We start from the raw sequence: 19,391 nt of genomic DNA, 5'->3' as shown, positions 1-19,391 counted from the left end.
CTCATCTGTAAGATGGGATTAAGACTGTGAGCCCCACGTGAGACAACCTGATCACCTTGTAACCTCCCCAGCGCTTAGAACAGTGCTTTGCACATAGTAAGCACTTGATAAATGCCATCATTATTATTATAACCAGGACATTATCCTCAGTTCATCTCTCTTGTTCAACCCACACGTTCAATCTGTCACCGAAGAATGTTGTTGGTTCTACCTTCAGAGTATTGCTAAAATCCGGCCTTTCTCTCTATCCAAACTGCTACCACCCTGATCCAAGCACTTATATCCCATCTTGACTACTGCATCAGCCTTCTCACTGACCTCCCTGCCCTTCCCCGCTCCAGTCCTTTTTTCACTTTGCAACCTAGATCATTTTTCTAAAAAAAAAAAAAAAGCTCAGTTCACATCTCCCCTGTCTTTAAGAAACCCCAGGGGTTGCCCATCCATGTTCAGATCAAACAGAAACTCTTTACCATCAGCTTTAAAGCACTCAATCAGCTCCCCGCTTCCTACTTTACCTTGCTGATTTCCTACTAAAATCCAGCCTGCACATTTTGCTCCTCTAACTTCAACCTACTGACTGTACCTCGATCTCATTTTTCTCATCACTGACCTCTTGCCCACGTTCCCTCTCTGGCCTGGGGCTCCCTCCCCCTTCATATCTGACAGACCACCACTCTCCCCACTTCCAAAGCCTTACTAAAATCACATCTCCTCCAAGAAGCCTTCTCTAAGCCCTCATTTCCCCTACTCCCTCTCCCTTCTGTGTCACTTATGCACTTTGAGCTGTACCCTTTATGCATTTGATATTCACCCCACCCTCAGCCCCACAGCATTTATGTACATTTCCATACTAATGCCTGTCTCCCCTCTAAACTGTAACCTTCCCATGGACAGGGAACGTGCCCACCGTATTGTACTCTTCCCAAGTGCTTGGTATGGTGCTCTGCACACAGTAAGCGCTCAATAAATACTGTTGATTGACTGATTTCCCAAGTTACTTGACGTCATGCTCATAATAGGTATTATTTTTCCCAAGGTAAATGGAAGATTGAATTTCCTAAAAGCTTGTTAGGAAAAGTCCATCACACAGTGTGTCACACTATTTTTTATCCCAAGTGCATTATGTAATTCATATTTGAAGAAAAATACTATCTCAATTAGGGTCTGAAAATAGGGGTATCAAATGGAAATGCTGACAATCTTGCTGTTTTCACTGACATTATAATAGCATACTACGCACTGCTTGTTTCAGCCCCTTGATTTAAAAGCATTCTTTGATATTAACCAGGGGACCTACAATATCCACCCAAATAGCATGTTATGTCAACTAGCTCTATCATAAACTTTTTGATTCTTTTTTCCTCCTGTTGCATTCTTTGACATTTATTTTTCCAAAACCAAAAATGGAGCTATGACTACTGAACTCATTTTATTTGAAACACAGTACTGAATTTCCAGAGGTTCCTAAGTAATATACACTTCTGCCAAGGACTTCAACCACATTACACTTTTTTCCCCACTCTGATTCTCAACGTCCAAATTTTGGGAAAGTTGGGTTTGGAAGAAAGTGGCAATTACATTATAAACTATTAATTATGCTTTAAAATATGAAAGAAAAGTATTCTTGGAAAACCTGCTCTCTAATTTTCTGTGGCCACAACAATTCCTGCCACCCTTCTTTAAGCAACTAAGCAAATCGTAATTCCACTTCCAAAGACATACTTTCCCTAATTTCAATGGAAATACAGTGGATCCATCAGGAGAATAGATAGCTCAGGCTGTAAATTTACTAGCTAGAAGAGCAGGGTGAGAAAAATCCACATAGAGAAATTATACTCTGTGAGCCTGTCTATGCTACTAAATCCCTTGGAGACATTTTCCTTTTGTTACTTAAGAGTGAATAATAGATTGTAAGCTCCCTGTGGGCAGGGAACATGTCTCTCCCAAGCACTTAGTACAATGCTCAGCATACCATAAGCGCTCAATAAATCCCATTGATTGGTTGATAAAAACAGGCACTCAGAGCTAATAACTATATTCTCTCCTGTATGTCTAAGGCGGCATTAAAAACATTCTCCTCCTCGAAATAATAATAATAATGATGGTATTTGTTAAGTGCTTACTATGTGCAGCACTGTTCTAAGCACTGGGGAGGTTACAAGGTGATCAGGTTGTCCCATGGGGGGGCTCACAGTTTTAATCCCCATTTTACAGATGAGGTAACTGAGGCACAGAGAAGTTAAGTGACTTGCCCAAAGTCACACAGCTGACAGTTGGCGGAGCTGGGATTTGAACCCATGACCTCTGACTCCAAAGCCCATGCTCTTGCCACTGAGCCACGCTGCTCCTCCTCCTCCTCATCGATGGTATTTATTGAGCACTTACTATGTGCAGAGCACTGTAGTAAGTGTTTGGGAGAGTACAGTACAACAGAGTTGGCAGGCACGTCCCCTGCCCACAGTGAGCTTACAGTCTGGTGGAGGAGACAGACATTAATAGAAATGAATAATTTGTAATATTCTCCTGAGTGTAAAGGGGAGAAAATTCTATTTCTACCCAGATCCTAGATTCTACCCTCAAGTTAGCAGCAGCTCCTCTGGCTGCCCGCAAATTTACTTCAAAAGCAAGCAAGCAGGGGTTGAGGCAGCTGAAGCAAGGCATGGCCGTGCATGGGGTCAATCCACTTTGGCCCGGGCAAGGATTGTCTCTCTTTATTACTGAATTGTACTTTCCAAGTGCTTAGTGCAGTGCTCTGCACACAGTAAGCGCTCAATAAATATGAATGAATGAGTGAGTCAGCCTCCAAATTTCTAAAGCAAGCTTTTTGGCCACTGCATTTGGGAGAATAAGTGACAGTAAAATGGAACAGTGATGAGGTTGATATGGAAGGGGAAAATCCTAAATCGCCAAGGATTACCTTTGAATAGGCTTTGAAAACCCAAAGACTCATTCACTTTGTAAAACCCTGCCGAGGCAATACTTACCACCACCACCCAATGATATTTATTAAGACTTCACATGCACATAGGGCTCTGTTGGGGATGGGTATATGAGACACACCTTAAAAATAAACCCTAAAAGTTCCTGGAATTCCAGGTGTTCCCATCCAATCAATTTGCTCGAGCTACTTCACAAACACCAACTTGTGCTTTGCCCACAACTCAACTGTTACAGCTGACTGCCTTGCCCTATCTTTGGGTACTGCACAAATTCATTCAATCGTATTCATTCATTCAATTGTATTAAATGCTCATGGTGTGCAGAGCACTATATTGCTTCTAGACTGTGAGCCTATTGTTGGGTAGGGACTGTCTCTATATGTTGCCAACTTGTACTTCCCAAGCACTTAGTACAGTGCTCTGCACACAGTAAGCGCTCAATAAATACGATTGAATGAATGAATGAATAAGTGCTTGGGAAAGTACAATAGGGCCATAAAGTGATCCCACAGGAGTTGATGAGGGAGGAGAACTAATCCTGCTGTGTGGAAGAGAGGACAGAGTTACAGCAAGTCAGGATAAATTTAAAGAGGCCAAAGTCGTCCTGGTGCCTAGATTTTGACCAAAAGTGCTCCATGGCATGAGCAAAGGAGTGAAGGTGATCTAGGACTGGGGGTTGATAGTGCAAGATCGATACTAATAATTATGGCATTTGTTAAGTGCTTACTACATATCAGGCATATAGTACAGAGAAACACAAGAGCACAGAGAAGCAGCAGTTTTATCTTCTCCACATCTCTTGAATCTGCCCCATCCTCTCCATCCATATTGCTATACACTGCTGGTCCAAGCACCTATCATAGCCTGCCTCGTTTAGTGCATCTGCCTCTGACTCCAGCCCAGTCTTCATTCTGCTGCTCAGATCATTTTTCTCAAAAATCGCTCTGTGCACATCTACCCGACTTCTCCAAATCCTCTAGTTGTTGCCCATCCATCTCCAAGTCAAAAAGAAACTCCTCGCTCTCGGTTTTAACATACTCAATTGGCTGTCCCCCTCCTACCTCTTAACCTCACTCTTCTCCCACTCTAACCCAAGCCGCACACTTGGCTCTTCTAATGCCAGCGTACTTATCGTAACTTGATCTCGTGTCTCTGGCCACCGAACTCTTGCTCGTATCCTCCCTCGGCCCTGGAACTCCTTCCCTTTTCCGATCTGAGAGACCAACAACGCTTTCCCCATCTTCAAAGCCCTACTAAAATCATAGCTCCTCCAAACAGCCTTCCCTGACTCACCTCTCATCTCCCCAGCCTATTCTCCCTCCCTTCTACATCACCTATCTGCTTGGGTCCCTACCCACTTTGATACTAATCCCACTCCCACAACGCTTATCCACATATCTACTCCTACTGGCCATTAATTTTAACATCTCCCCTACTACATCGTAAACTCCTTAAGGGCTGATATTATGTCTACTAACTCTGTTGCACTGTACTCTCCCAAGCTCTTAGTATGGTGCTCTGCAAACAGTAAGAGCTCAACGAATACCACTGACTCATTAATTAGGGGGTGGGATGGTGCAAAAATGGCACAGGGGGGTAAGGAGCAGGCTAACATCTTCCTTTTCCCCCTTTCGCCTTGGGAAAGACAATCAGGGGAGACTCACCTGGAGTAGGCCAGGTTTTGGTGACGGCGAGCGGATGGATTAGGAAGAGGTCAAAGTTTAAGGCGAGTTACCCACAACGGAGCGGGGATTCCATGTCTTGTTGGTGGGCAGTGAAGAAGGGGATGTTGCGAGGTGGGGGGACAGGTTGGATGAGAGTGAAGTGATGAGGGGGTGGGGGCTGCTCAGATTGGATGGGTTGAGCTCTCTTTACCCCCACAACTCTCCCTTTTAGCAAGGTTGCAAGAGTCATCCAGAGGACAGGTTGTGGAACTAAGGGTTTCATGTATGTTCTGTGTTTGCTCTCTTTTTTTTCCTAGGAAAGAAGGGGCACTGTTCAGTTAATGGGATGATTATGTACAACAAGGCTGTATGGTCTCCCAAGCCATGCCTTATTTGTCTCTGCTCGAATGGAAACGTGGTCTGTGATGAAACCATATGCCATCCTCAGACATGCCCCAGAACAATGATACCTGATGGAGAATGTTGCCCAGTCTGTTCTGATATTGGTATACCAACTTTTGTTATTTAAAACAAAAACAAAAGCAAAAACCAAAAAAAAACCCCTTCATGCATCATTTACATTCATGTTTTCTTTTTAACCTGTTTCGTTTCAATCTGAGACATTTTATGCTTCAAAATATGACGATCTGTCATCATTGCAACGATGACGGACGGCTAAGAGTATAGCCTCTTGGCATTCATTTCCAGCTATACTGTGTGAATTTGAATCAGACACTGAATTGCATACACTCATATTTCCCAAGGTAAATAATAGGTAAAACGGTGAGTTCCGTTCTCCCTTTGGCGTTCCGATAATGCACCCTGTTGGCGGTGTGGCTTAGTTATAAAGGCCTATATGTGGAGGAAATTAAATGCAAAGAGCCTAGTAAGCTCATCCCAGAGGAAACAGCAGCCTTGTGGGGGGCAGATTAGCCACTAAGAGTTGGGATCAGTTGTAGGGCTCCACCCAGGCCTTGGCCATCGTATGGCAGGACCTGAAATTCTCAGGAGAGTATAAGTATATTGAAACCATTAATACGCTAGAAACAGGAACAGGATGGCAGCTCTTGCCAACCCCCGTCTGCAAATTAAGAATGGGATCTACGCAGTAAACATGGTTACTCAACTAGCTAAATGGATTTAACTATAAATAATGGGATTAAAACCTATCGATGATTTCTGATAAATAAAAATATCCAAATTGAGAAGAATGTAGGGGAAATGAATAGCAGGCGGCCTGTTACTACTTGGTTTCTTGCGAATGGTTTCTCTATTTTTTCATATTAAATTATACAATAGGTTGCTAGGTCCTGCAGATTGCTTTTTTAAACAGTAAAAGCTTTATTATCCAGAATGCTGGGAGAATAAGAGGTGTCATTTAATCCAAAATTCCAGTTAAAAAATGTCAGGACCGATGAGTGTGGGGCTTAGTAAAATTACACACGTATAGTTGTCTTTTCCATTCAAAGATGACACCACTAAAGGTGATGTTCCCCTACAAGTGTGTGTGTAATTGAAACAGCCAATGTGGGATTCACAGTCTGGGACACACTGGGCGAACAAAAAGATTGTTTGGAGTGCCTGGTGCAGTTTTTTCTTCTGTCTCCTTGTCTCTCTTTCCTTATGAAACTTCTACTCAAAGAGAGCCACTCGCTTCTTGATGGCAGTGTGCCATGGAGATCTCTCCTGAGCGCTTAGTACAGTGCTCTGCACACAGTAAGCACTCAAGAAATACAATTGAATGAATGAATGAACTGACTCCCAGTTTTCAGCAGGAAGGCGGCATTGTCTGAGACTCTGTGTTACCGCGTTCTTAAAACACTTCCTCGGCCTTCCTTACTTTGGGTTTCCCAGAGAGGTTAAGTGCCCAAGGTCACGTAGTTTATCAGTGGCAGAGCGAGGTTTAGAGCTTGGGCCTCCAGACTTCTAGGCCATGTTCTTTCCACTAAGCCAGGCCATCTCCACTCCACAGATGTAATTCATCTGATCGTAAAACATTTTGTTACGCTTGGGGCAAATAATAATCATTAACAATATTTCCATTCTCTTTTCTTTCCTTATCATGGCTATTACCCCCTTTCCCACAAACTCTTCATCCTTCACTGCCAATCAGATTCCCATTCTCTGCTAGATGACAAACCTGAATTTTCTGGCGATTCTCCTGACCCAAATGATCCCAGTGATCCGCTTCCTCTGCAACCATCACCTAACCAAGGGGGAGAGGGTCAGTCCCTTGGGAGAGAGGAACTCAGATTTAAGGAAGAGGAAATTCACAAAAGGAAAGAGGAGCAAAAAAAGAATACTGAAGAGGAAAGGCTAAAAGGTGTTCAACTTGAAGATGCAGAAGCAAAGGCGGAAGAAAAACGAAAGTTATACGAAGAAGAAGAACGCAGAATCGAAGAGGAAGAGCTAAAGAGAAGGAAACAAGAAGAGGAAAATGAGAAAAATCTAAATGAAGAAAGGTTACTAAATGAAGGGGATGAGGAAGGCGAGGAAGACGAGGAAGATGAGGAGGAAGAAGAGGAGGAAGAGGATGTTTTACGAGGAGATGTTTTCAGAATGCCTTCTCGCTTCCCAATACCTGTTCCTCCCATAGAGGCCCCTCCTTTGCCAAGTGCATGTTCCATCTCTGACAACACAGTTAGCTGCATAAATGCCAAACTTACGCAAATACCACCAATCACGGATCCGGAGTTAACCAATTTGGAACTTGTAGGTAAGGGATAATTTTGCTTCCATTTTATTTGGCGCTTTTAAATGTAAAAAAAAGTCACCCTACACATTTAAATATGAATTTGGTTAATTAAAAATACCCTCAAAATGATCTCTAGTTCAAGAAAGACGTAGATTGTGAGCCCCTTGAGGGCCAGGGACCCCATCTGATTTCCACCCGCTTATTCTTTTCCCAGCACTTAGTACAGTGCTTGCCCACAGTTAGTGCTTAATAACTACTGTTACTACTACTACTACTATTACTACTACTAATAATGCCCTAAATTGATCAAATCAGGGTCGTACTGATTCTGTGGCAACCATCACTCAGTTCTCAGAGGTGTGGAGTCACGGCACCAACATCGCTGCTGGTTTGGCAGGAACTCACGGGAGTCAGTGGTTGGGGACGTGTGTGAGGAGATGAGTAATGCAGGTTTACCACCCCTGCCATTGTTTCGGCTCTTGCTCAGTGGGATAAAAGCAGAAGGAAAATCATCAAAGAGACGCAGGAGGCAGATGGGGAAGGGGCTGAACATACGTAAGCGTGTGACAGATTAAGAAAGGGCCAGGATGAAATATGCTTAAAGTATATAGTCACATCTAGCCACATTCAAAAATAGTCTGTAGTTAATCACATAAATGAAATTTACATAGTTTGATAAGAATCATTTCTCATGCTCTAGATTGTTCTCAGCCTATAAATACTTTTTCACGATAAAATAATGTTTGTTTTAAACTATCCATTCCAGGAAATGCTATAACTTCTATCCCAGATGAAGCCTTTAATGGAATCCTGAATTTGGAAAGAATTGATTTTAGCAAAAACAACATCAGCTCCTCTGGCATAGGTCCGCAAGCATTCAAGGTAGGAAAATACTTTACTTATTTGGGCTCGACGATGGCTTTAGCCGATTTTCCCGTTTGACTTAGTTTGGGACCAGTTGGAGATGCAGAAAAATAGGGGCTTCTCAATGCCGGTGTCCAATCTCACTATGAGAGTAATCGAATTAGGACTCCTGTTCAGGACCTTTTGACCCGTTGGCTGTGTCTACATGAGACAAACTGTGTGTGTCCGTATGGAGCAACAACAACAACAACAAAATGACAGATTTTGCCTGCTGCTCATGGCAAAAACATTCCAGCTTTGCTTGCACTCAAGTGAGCGGGGACTCGGGAATATTGTTTTTTGGCTGCGATTTAGTACGGCTCATCTGATAAACGCTACTTTGGGCGCGTGGAAACCAGGCAGCAAATCTGGGGTGCATAGTTCCATGTCTGTGCTGTCTGGTTCAAGGCACAATTTACGTCTGGAAGCGTACACATCCCCGGCCCCTCCGTCCTGGGTTGCTAGTCCGTAGGCCTTCTGGAGTTTAACCTGAAGCCGCCCGGGGAAAGCAGTAGGTTGGAAGGTGGAAAAGCCTGGGTTTTTCCCTGCCAATCAACTGATATAATGCCAGGTTTCCTGGGGCAGACTTGATGGCAGAAGCTGGGTCTAAAAAACATTTGCTATATTTCCGGAGTGCAGTCATGGCCAGTGCTTTTTCATATTGAGAGTTTGGCCTACCCCAAAGAGAGTAATAGCCCAAAGGACAGAGTCTTCTGAAAAACGCCCTCCCCAAAACATCCTCCATCTACTGAACACCTAGGCCGCTGGTAATAAAGAGAAGCAACGTGGCTCAGTGGAAAGAGCATTGGAGTCAGAGGTCATGGGTTCAAATTCCGTCTCCGCTAGTTGTCAGCTGTGTGACTTTGGGTAAGTCGCTTAACTTCTCTGGGCCTCAGTTCCCTCATCTGTAAAATGGGGATTAAGACTGTGAGCCCCCTGCAACCTGATCAACTTGTAACCTCCCCAGTGCTTAGAACAGTGCTTTGCCATAGTAAGCGCTTAATAAATGCCATCATCATTATTATTATTATAAAGGGAATCTATGGTTGTGGATGCATGCTATTTGACAATGCGAGTAATTTGATATTTAATCTCTTTAAGCTCCTGAAGAAGTTAAAGCGCTTGTATTTGGATGGAAATAATTTGTTACAGATCCCGCCAGACTTACCATCTGAATTAGAAGAACTTAAAGTCAATGAGAATAATCTCCAAGCTATTGACGAAGATAGTCTATCAGGTATCCACCGCAAATAACTGCTGCCCTTCCTAGCCGACGAGAATAGTACCGACAGTGAGACCCTTTCCGTGTTTATGGGTGTGGCTCCAAAGACCGATTTGTGACAAACATGGCATTCCACGTGTGCATGTAAAAACTATCTTTTGCTGCACTGACGTGTTGGCCGCCTGTAATGGCTGTTGCTGTTTCTGAATCTGTCTTTTAGTCCTCCTGATCTCCCCCAAACCTCTGCTCAAGGAAACTGACCCTCTGGCCAACTGCTTCCGGCTCTAGGCTGATCCATTGGCCGCAGTAGTCTGCGAACAGTCCACTGCTATACCGCAATTCAAGCGTACTTCATCAGTAAAACAGTTCTTCTTCCCTCTCCGCAGACATGGGCCCCATTTCAGTTGACCTTCCGGTAGTGTTTACGTGACCTCCCGTATCATCATCCATTCTCTTCTTATATCACGCCCAGTGGAGTTCCACTGAGCATTCTTTCAATGCTATGAGCAGATTTTATTCCAGTATCTCATTGATACTGTGATCCCGTCTGGCCGTTTGATGTTAAGTATGGCCTGCAGGTGACACTGGGTAAATCCAGATCTCATATAGAAGGTTGATCACTATTCAGCTTTGGGACCTTCAACTTGGTATGAAGCTTGATACTCTATTGCTTCCAATTCCTATCGATTTTCCCAAAGAAAAGTTGGCTTTCTGGATTCATTTTTTGACTTAACCTATCTTTCCACGCACTGAGCACCTTTCTGCCGGGGTAGCAGAATTTGGTGAAAGCATTAAGTGCCATGTCACCAAAAAAACCTTTGGTCCTGCCCAGGGTTGACTTGCTGCTGGCTAGTACATCATCTCAGTTTCCTTTATGTTTAATGTCAGTTCCTATTGCTGTGCTGAGTCACTGAAGCAAATCCATAATCATCATATCTTCCTGTGTATGTACCCCCAGAGCACGCCCTATCTCCTGAATCTGTCTCAAAAGACTATCGCTGATCTGTACAGCCAGTTCTGATTCAGAAGCGTGTTCCAACTCCAGCTTTGAGGTCCTGTATCACAGCCTCAAAGATGGCAGCATCCTTGGAAGGAAATTAACGCAGTAAAGCTAATATCAGTTCTTTACCTAGAAAGCCTTGAAGAGCCTGTCTTACTTGCACCTGATATTTTTCACGTACTTGGGAGACAAAAGAGGGTGATGCTAATTATGAACTCTTTGGCACACTCAATGATCACTTACATTTGGCTTTCCGATCCCACGTGTCTGGTGATTTTTTTTCCCTCAGGGAGTCAGAAGGTCATGGGTTCTAATCCTGGCTCTGTCACTTGTCTGCTATGTGACCTTGGGCAAGTCACATCACTTTTCTGTGCCTCAGTTACCTCATCTGTAAAATGGGGACTGAAACTGTGAGCCCCACGTGGGACAGGGACTGCATCCAACCCAATTTGCTCGTATCCACCCCAGCAGTCAGTACAGTGCCTGGCACGCAGTAAGGGCTTAACAAATACCACAATTATTATTATCCTTTCAACATCACTGTCCATTAAAATGTCTCATGAGCATAGGCTCATGGTACTACTACAGTGAACTGTTCATATGTTTCTAGAATTTTTCTTTCTCTTAGTCATATGAATTACGTTGGAACACATGAGTTGGTTGTTTATGCCTCTGGGCAGAGTTGAAAGTCTTGAGACTAAAGACTGGCTGATGGCAAATCTGATGCTTGAAAGACATCGGTCTGGAGCGGCCGAGGTTGGCGGGGGGGGCCTCAAAAAAAAAAGAGGGCGTATCCAGAACATGTCTTCATCACTGAGTCCTGTTTTGCTCAGTACAGTGATGTTGACTACACATCTGGCCTGATCACAAGCAACACGTACCATCCTACTTTCTGGACAACTGTTTTCTTCACAGTCACACGGCATCTTGATGTTCCATGGCATGATTTCTTAGTTTTCTATTGGCTAATAGGAATGCAGAATTAAAGCCCCCCAGGCATCGCCTCTGTTTTGAGTGACCAAGACAAGCGTTTTTCGGGACACCTTTTCTAGCCCTTTCCCCATTTGGAGTGAGCAGCACATTCCTAAACAGGGCAATTCCTGACAAAACTACTGTCACTTCCCCAATCAAACAACGGATAGCCTCCTGCCTAGAACTTTTATTTAGAGTAGGACGGGGCTACCCCATGGATTTATTTCTGCAGTAGTGATGATTCATTCATTCATTCATTCCATCATATTCATCGAGCACTTACTGTGTGCGAAGCGCTCTACTAAGAGCTTGGAAAAGTACGATACAACAACCGAGGTTGCGCTTAGGCGTTCACACTCTTTGTCCCAGGTCCTGAGTGGCCAACAGCATGCCTTGCAAGCCAGCTGGCTAGGGTTAAGGAGTGGAGCCTACTGCTATGGATTAGAATAGTTTTTGTGACCTCCTCAGCAGGAGGCCACTCTCTAAATGGCCTCTCTCCCTCCACCTGGGCTCTTGCTGCCCAGTGCCACGTTCGCAGAAGTGGTGCTTGTTTACTGGGACCTGGGAGGGGCTGGGTTCCTCCCAGGGGCACGCTCTAAGTTGTGGCTCTCCGTGGAAGGTTCCAGAACGTGCAATGTCACTACCATATGCTGTGCAACCCGCAGAGCATGGGTAACCGGTCTGTTATTTCTGGGTCATCAGAGGGGCATCTGGCCCCTTCAAGTGCTCCCAGTATCCAGCCCAGGCTCGCCCGTCACTGTGGAGAGTGGCACTCACTCTTCTTGAAGGAACCGTGAGGGCTTTTGCCACCTACTGAGTGGAGTGCAGGGCGCGTCTGCGGGGAAATCATTCCACAGAAATAACTTTGATTCGAGGGAATGGGAAAGAGGGACAGAATGCAGATAGACCAAGGTTTTAAAGTAAAAACAGTTGAGCTATTTCCCTACATATCCAAGAAATTTCACGGGAGTCAGAGGAGCCGGAGACGCCTGGCTGAGATAAAGGAAAGAAAAAGAACAATAAGAATTTCCAAACTGGAGGATTACATAGTTATAGAAGTACTCAACCTCCAGATGTATTTCGGGATTCATAAGAGGGACTGCTGCACATCAACTTTGATCTGTTTTGGCACACTGAGAACATTCCAGGTAAATCTGAAAAGTTCCACGGCTCTTCTTTCGTTTAAGTGAAAACCTAAGGCAATATTGTGGGACGAAATTACTATTTGGCTCTGTGGGAGATGAAACAGCTTCATTAATTGGGATGAATCAGGAAGAAAACAGTTATGGTACTCAGACTTAACCAACATTCCCAGATGCATCTGAATATTTAAGATGCAAGTGCTGAAGCAAGAGTCTCCCTCAAATTTATGTTTAAATGAGGCATTTACACTCTTGGACAGAAAAAGAAAAGCATGTGAAAACAGGCTTGTCTCTAAATAGCAATCACCTTGGGGTTGAGAATTGGTTTTTTACCTTTAGTACCATGACTACACACCACAGGAATTGGAGATCTGAAAACAACATAGGCAATTTGTTCCATGTAGACAGCCAAACCATCCCAAAGGACTTTTTTGAGGGGTCTGAATTGTCTGGTTTGGAGCAAATCAACCAAATAATGGATTTTGATTGCATAGTCTTTTTTGGCACAACATTATCTACCCTTGGTAGATGCTGCAGTAATTTGAAAGCATTTAATAAAAACAAATTTTAAGTAGAACTTGACTGCTGCTGTCCCAGCCTTGTTTTCAACCCAAAGAATGAGTAGCAACATGCACCTTCCTAACAAATAGTTGCATCTACTCAGTTCCTCCACCCACCATTACCCAGTGCTTAGAACAGTGCTTGGCACATAGCACATGCTTAACAAATAGCATTATTATTATTACATTAGCAGAGTATCAGGTTCTTCCTGTATAGGACTATAACTAAAAGGGAAATTTCAGGGGGAATAATAATAATGATGGTATTTGTTAAGCGCTTTCTATATGCCAAGCACTGTTCTAAGCACACTCAATGATCTCTATTGATACTGTTCTAAGCGCTGGGGGAGATAAAAGGTAATCAGGTTGTCCCACGTGGAGCTCACAGTCATAACCCCCATTTTATAGTTGCGGTAACTGAGGCCCAGAGAAGTGAAGTGACTTGCCCAAAGTCACACAGCTGACAAGTGGCAGAGCCGGGATTAGAACCCATGACTTCTGACTCCCAAGCCCGGGCTCTTTCCACTGAGAATGTGACCTATGTTTATGTAACCATTTTCAATGTTAAATCTGTGCCAGCTAAGAATGTTGGAGTCCCGGCACTTTGGGTTAATTGCTGCGTACTTTTAGTAGAATGTAAGTTTCAGGGCACATGATGGTTCCCTGCTTCCATTGCTGCTCAGCCTCAGTAGTTGGGGTATCAGTGCCATTAACCCGGGCACTCTCCTCCACTTGAATCACTTCTGCAGGTGGTAGGTATGCCAGCAGGGCCAATGGAATAAGAACTGTGGTATTTGTTAAGCGCTTACTGTGTGCCAGGCACTGTACTACGCGCCGGGGTGGATACGAGCAAATCGGGTTGGACACCGTTCCTGTCCCACGTGGGGTTTACAGTCTCAATCCCCATTTTCCAGATGAGGTCACTGAGGCAGTTCCTGTCCCACGTGGGGCTTACAGTCTCAATCCCCATTTTCCAGATGAGGTCACTGAGGCCCAGAGAAGTGAAGTGACTTGCCCAAGGTCATGCAGCAGACAAGTGGTGGAGCTGGGATTAGAACCCATGACCTTCTGATTCCCAGGCCCATGCTCTATCCACTAGGCCATGCTGCTTCTCTAAGCTCGCCCTCTAGACGTACGCTCGTGGGCAGAGAACGTGTCTATTAACTCTGTTGCACTGTACTCTCCCAAGTGCTCTGCCCAAAGTACAGTGCTCTGCACAAAGTAAGCACTTAATAAATACTACTGCTGGATAGGTGGGAACAGTCCTGAAGGGGACGGGGGAAGAGAAGAACGTTAGTGGATGGCACTATGGGAGCTGGGGAACCATGTTGGTTTTTGGTTTTATTTGTGGAGCATTTACTACGTGTCGAGTACTGCTCTGAGCGCTGGGGTAGATACGAGATCATCAGGCTGGACACAGTCAGTCCCTGTCCCACACAAGACTCATAGTCAGAGTTGGTGGAAGGAGGATTGAATCCCCATTTTATAGATTCATTCAATCGTATTTATTGAGCGCTTACTGTGTGCAGAGCACTGTACTAAGCACTTGGGAAGTCCAAGTTGGCAACATCTAGAGACGGTCCCTACCCAACAGTGGGCTCACAGTCTAGAAGGGGGAGACAGAGAACAAAACAAAGCATATTAACAAAATGAAATAAATAGAATATGTACAGATAAAATAGAGTAATAAATACGTACAAACATATATACAGGTGCTGTGGGGAGGGGAAGGAGGTAAGGCAGGGGGGATGGGGAGGGGGAGAGGAAGGAGGGGGCTCAGTCTGGGAAGGCCTCCAGATGAGGTCACTGAGGCATGGAGAACTGAAGTGATGTGCCCAAGGTCACATGGCAGACTAGTGGCGGAGCCGGGATGATGATGATGATGATTATGATGATGGAATTTGTTAAGCGCTTACTATGTGCAAGCACTGTTCTAAGCGCTGGGGTAGATACAAGGTCATCAGGTTGTCCCATGTGGGGCTCACAGTCTTAACCCCCATTTTACAGGGGAGGTAACTAAGGCACAGAGAAGTTAAGTGACTTGCCTAAAGTCACACAGCTGACACGTGGCAGAGCCAGGATTAGAACCCACGGCCTCTGACTCCCAAGCCCGGGCTCTTTCCACTTAGCCACGCTGCTTCTCGTATAATAATGATGGTATTTGTTAAGCACTTATTATGTGCCAAACACTGTTCTAAGTGCTGAGTTAGATACAAGGTAATCAGGTTGTCCCACGTGGGACTCACAGTCAATCCCATTTTACAGATGAGGTAACTGAGGCACAGGGAAGTTAAGTGACTTTCCCAAAGTCACACAGCTGACAAATGGTGGAGCTGGGATTAGAACCCATGACCTCTGACTTCCAAGCCTGTGTTCTTTCCACTAAGCCACACTGCTGCTTTATAATGGCATTTGTTAAGCACTTTACTATGTGCCAAGCACTGTTCTAAGCACTGGGGAAGATACAAGGTAATCAGGTTGTCCCACATGGGGCTCACAGTCTTAATCCCCATTTTACAGGTGAGGTTACTGAGGCACAGAGAAGTGACTTGCCCAAAGTCATTCTCACCTGCCCATGCAACCACCCATGGGACTGTGAGCCCAGAAAGAAAATGCCAGATGAGACACTTTGAGCTGATATTTGGAACAGACTTTGGTAAAATAAAAAGATTATAGCTTATTCAATGTTTTATCACTTAACTGGGTGTGTGATTTTTTTCCTGAGCCTTTTTTTCTAGGAGCTTTAATGCCAACTAATGTTTTACAGAGTTAAAAAATCTGGTCACCCTAGAAATGGAAGGAAACCAACTCAGTGAAGCAAATGTAAACCCTCTAGCTTTCATATCCTTGAAGAGCCTATCTTACTTGCGCTTGGGCAGAAATAAATTTAGAACTATACCGCAAGGCCTTCCTGCTTCTATTGAGGTACAGATGCTTTCTTTTCACGTGATGTTTCTGAATGTGTTGGTTTTAAATGCACTGCACCATCGTAAAGGGTATATAATGATGTCTTAAAAATGGAATGTGGTTTCCACTGTCCTTTTACATTCACATAAAAAATTCACGAGGGCAAAAATCAGTATCTATCTGTTTGCTTTACTTTCTAATTATCTAGAACTTTTGGTGGCTCAAAATACACTTTGACCTCAATTATTAAGATGATATAAGGTGGAGGGGCAGAGGAGTTGATTTTTTTTATGGTATTTGTTAAGCACTCCCTATGTGCCTTTGCACTGTACTAAGCGCAAGGGTATATACAAGCTAATCAGGCTGTACACAGTCCATGTCCCTCATGGGGCTCACAATCTTAATTCCCATTTTACGGATGAGGTAATGGAGGCACAGAGAAGTTCAGTGACTTGCCCTAGGTCACACAGCAGACGAGTGGTGGAGCCAGGATTAGAACCCAGGTCCTCTGACTCCCGGGCCCATTGCTCTTTCCACTAGGCCACACTGCTTCTCTTGCTATATCCTGATCATTCAGGCTGAAGTTTATTTTTAGGCCTCGACTACCTCAATATGGTGCATTCCAGATTACCTTGCTAATACTTAAAACAGTGTTATGCTCCTGGTGATTGAGTCCTACTTAGGGACAGATGTATTTTTTTTGAAAATCTATGAGGTAAAATCTAGCACTTTATCCCCACACAAATGTTCGTGAAGGAAGCACCACGAAGCCTCCCACTCCTAATCTCATCCTAGAGACCACAATGGGAACCGGGAAGTCACCATAACGGACTGCATTGCAGGCTTTTCCAGTCAATCAATCAATCAATCGTATTTATTGAGCGCTTACTGTGTGCAGAGCACTGTACTAAGCGCTTGGGAAATACAAGTTGGCAACATATAGAGACAGTCCCTACCCAACAGTGGGCTCACAGTCTAGAAGGGGGAGACAGAGAACAAAACCAAACATATTAACAGAATAAAATAAATAGAATAGATATGTACAAGTAAAATAGAGTAAAAAAAATATGTACAAACATATATCCTGCCTATCAAGATACTGACCCCAGCCAGTCCAAGATTTATCCAAAAAGAGACAGTCTTGATCGCAAGCTATCCCCGGCAGATAACAGATGATTTTAAGAGGAGCGCCTAACTAACAGTTTGATTATTATTTTCTTTAAAATTCATCTGTGAGGTTTTGTTAGCACTCATCAAAAATAGCCCACTATTGGGTTTCACCTGTCATTCCAATTACTTCAGCAATTAATCAATCAATCGTATTTATTGAGCGCTTACTGTGTGCAGAGCACTGTACTAAGCGCTTGGGAAGTACAAGTTGGCAACATATATTCAGTTCAACTATTACTTCAGTTACTTCACATTAACATCTTTGCTACAGATTAATAAATGCTATTATTATTATTACAGATATAGTTAGTGTTTATGTATGTTTTCCTGTTGGGTGGATTCATGTGCATTTGTTTAGTCCAGACATCTGTAGCCTTGGAAAACTGAACAGCCAAGCCCGAGAGAGTCGTATGCATTTTTGTATGGATTTTCTCCACAGATCTCCAACAGTGATAACATGAGGAGGGCTAACTTTAGCATGAAGATTGACCCACAGAAATATGAGGCAAATAATGGAATTTACTCCTGGAAAAAACTAAAAAGCAAAACAACAAAAAAACATGCTTTACACCACTAGGTGTTTCTATTTTTCTGTTTCCAAACTAAAGATAAAATAACCCTGGCACAAAGGTTATTTAAATATCAATTCATTCCATATTTCCATTAGATAAGAGCATACTTTCCAAATATCCCTGTGTCATTTTTTTCACAGTAATTCTGGCAACCTCTTAAAGAGTAATGAATAAAATCTGGTAGTAGTTAAATTGTAATTTCAGTAAACGATTGATTTCACAAGACTAAATTCCACAGCGGGGAATGGGGGTTACCTTATTCAGGTCCCTAGATGAAATTCGCAACTCTAATGCCATCTCTAAATTTGACGATTCTTACCAAACTGGATCAAGGAGGGAATTTTTTTGAAGGTTATTCTAAAAATGATCTTGTCTGTTTTAGGAACTGTATCTGGAAAATAACCAAATTGAAGAAATCACAGAACTCTGCTTTAACCACACTAGAAATATCAATGTCATTGTACTGAGGAATAATAAAATCGATGAGAGCAGGATAGCACCTCTGGCTTGGATAAACCAGGAGTAAGTACCACTTGGATTGTGACTCACGGATTCTAAAACTATGCTGTGATATTGATATCTAGCGGAATTCACCGTGCTTTGTGCCTGGGATCGGAAAGAGAGGCAGAGATGTACGTGTCGGTGGGGAACAGAGTCAGAGACAGGGGAGAGTGGGACAAGACGGAAACGTACCCGCGACAATGGCCCTGGCAAGGAGAGAAGCGGCAGTAGCAGCTGCAGCAGTAGTCACTAGAAATCACTGTGGCCACTGCCAGAGCCATCATCGGAGCCTGCAGCAGCCAGGATCCTCGTTCTAGAACTTCTTCCATGACTCATCTACCCTAGTGCTTGTTGTCCGCACAAGGGTTGGTGGACCAAGGGAGATGGTGAGTCCATTCTAATTGTATATGGACAGCTGTCTTGAGAGAAAAATCTAGCATGAAGGCTCAGCACCGTGTAATTGAATAGGCCCTCTGCTCCTTGTATAGGTTTCAGTGTCACCCTATGGGCATCCACTGAACATTTGTTGACAATGTGGAGGGCTATCACTACTAAGCTACTGCAGGTAGGGCTTTTGGCTGCCAGGGACAATGGAACGCACGGGTCTCCTCAGACTCCTCTGCCCAAGATCACTGTCGTATTGTCCTCAACCTAAGAGTGGGCCAGATCACCGGGTTAACTCATGTCGCTTTTTGCTTCTTTTGGGCAGAAATTTGGAGTCCATCGATCTTTCTTACAACAAGTTGTATCACGTTCCTTCTTATCTACCCAAATCCTTACTGCATCTGGTGTTGATCGGAAACCAAATTGAACGAATTCCAGGATACGTGTTTGGGCACATGGAACCGGGGCTAGAATACTTATACCTGTCGTTTAACAAACTCAACAATGATGGAGTAGACCCAGTGTCTTTCTTTGGGGCTTATCATTCGCTGAGGGAATTCTTTCTGGATCACAATGATTTAAAGACTATACCATTTGGAATTCCAGAGATGAAAGCACTGCATTTTCTGAGGCTGAATGACAACAAGATACGGTAACTTTTTCAAAATGATTCCTGTTTGGTTAGAGAGGAATGTCGAAACCGGTCAGAAATATGGAATAGCTAAAAATGATAAATTAATTCTTGTACTGGAAATATCAT

General features: G+C 43.7%; 2 protein-coding genes across 2 annotated transcripts in view; one reads left to right on the top strand and one right to left on the bottom strand.

The window, feature by feature from the left end:
• Positions 1-19,391, bottom strand: part of LOC119919600 (centromere protein P) — a 280,519-nt gene that overhangs the window by 73,068 nt on the left and 188,060 nt on the right. The window lies entirely within an intron of this gene.
• The window catches only part of ECM2 (extracellular matrix protein 2), a 32,779-nt gene that overhangs the window by 11,294 nt on the left and 2,094 nt on the right, over positions 1-19,391 (top strand). The window contains exons 3-9 of the mRNA XM_038740150.1: positions 4,921-5,103; positions 6,717-7,319; positions 8,065-8,180; positions 9,303-9,438; positions 15,865-16,022; positions 18,129-18,268; positions 18,957-19,283. Coding sequence (XP_038596078.1) covers positions 4,921-5,103; positions 6,717-7,319; positions 8,065-8,180; positions 9,303-9,438; positions 15,865-16,022; positions 18,129-18,268; positions 18,957-19,283 — 1,663 coding nt within the window. The remainder of the gene's footprint in view (positions 1-4,920; positions 5,104-6,716; positions 7,320-8,064; positions 8,181-9,302; positions 9,439-15,864; positions 16,023-18,128; positions 18,269-18,956; positions 19,284-19,391) is intronic.

This window comes from Tachyglossus aculeatus, chromosome X1 (assembly GCF_015852505.1).
Source record: "Tachyglossus aculeatus isolate mTacAcu1 chromosome X1, mTacAcu1.pri, whole genome shotgun sequence".
In the NCBI taxonomy this organism is placed as follows: Eukaryota; Metazoa; Chordata; class Mammalia; order Monotremata; family Tachyglossidae; genus Tachyglossus; species Tachyglossus aculeatus.
This window is presented reverse-complemented; position numbering and strand designations above follow the sequence as displayed.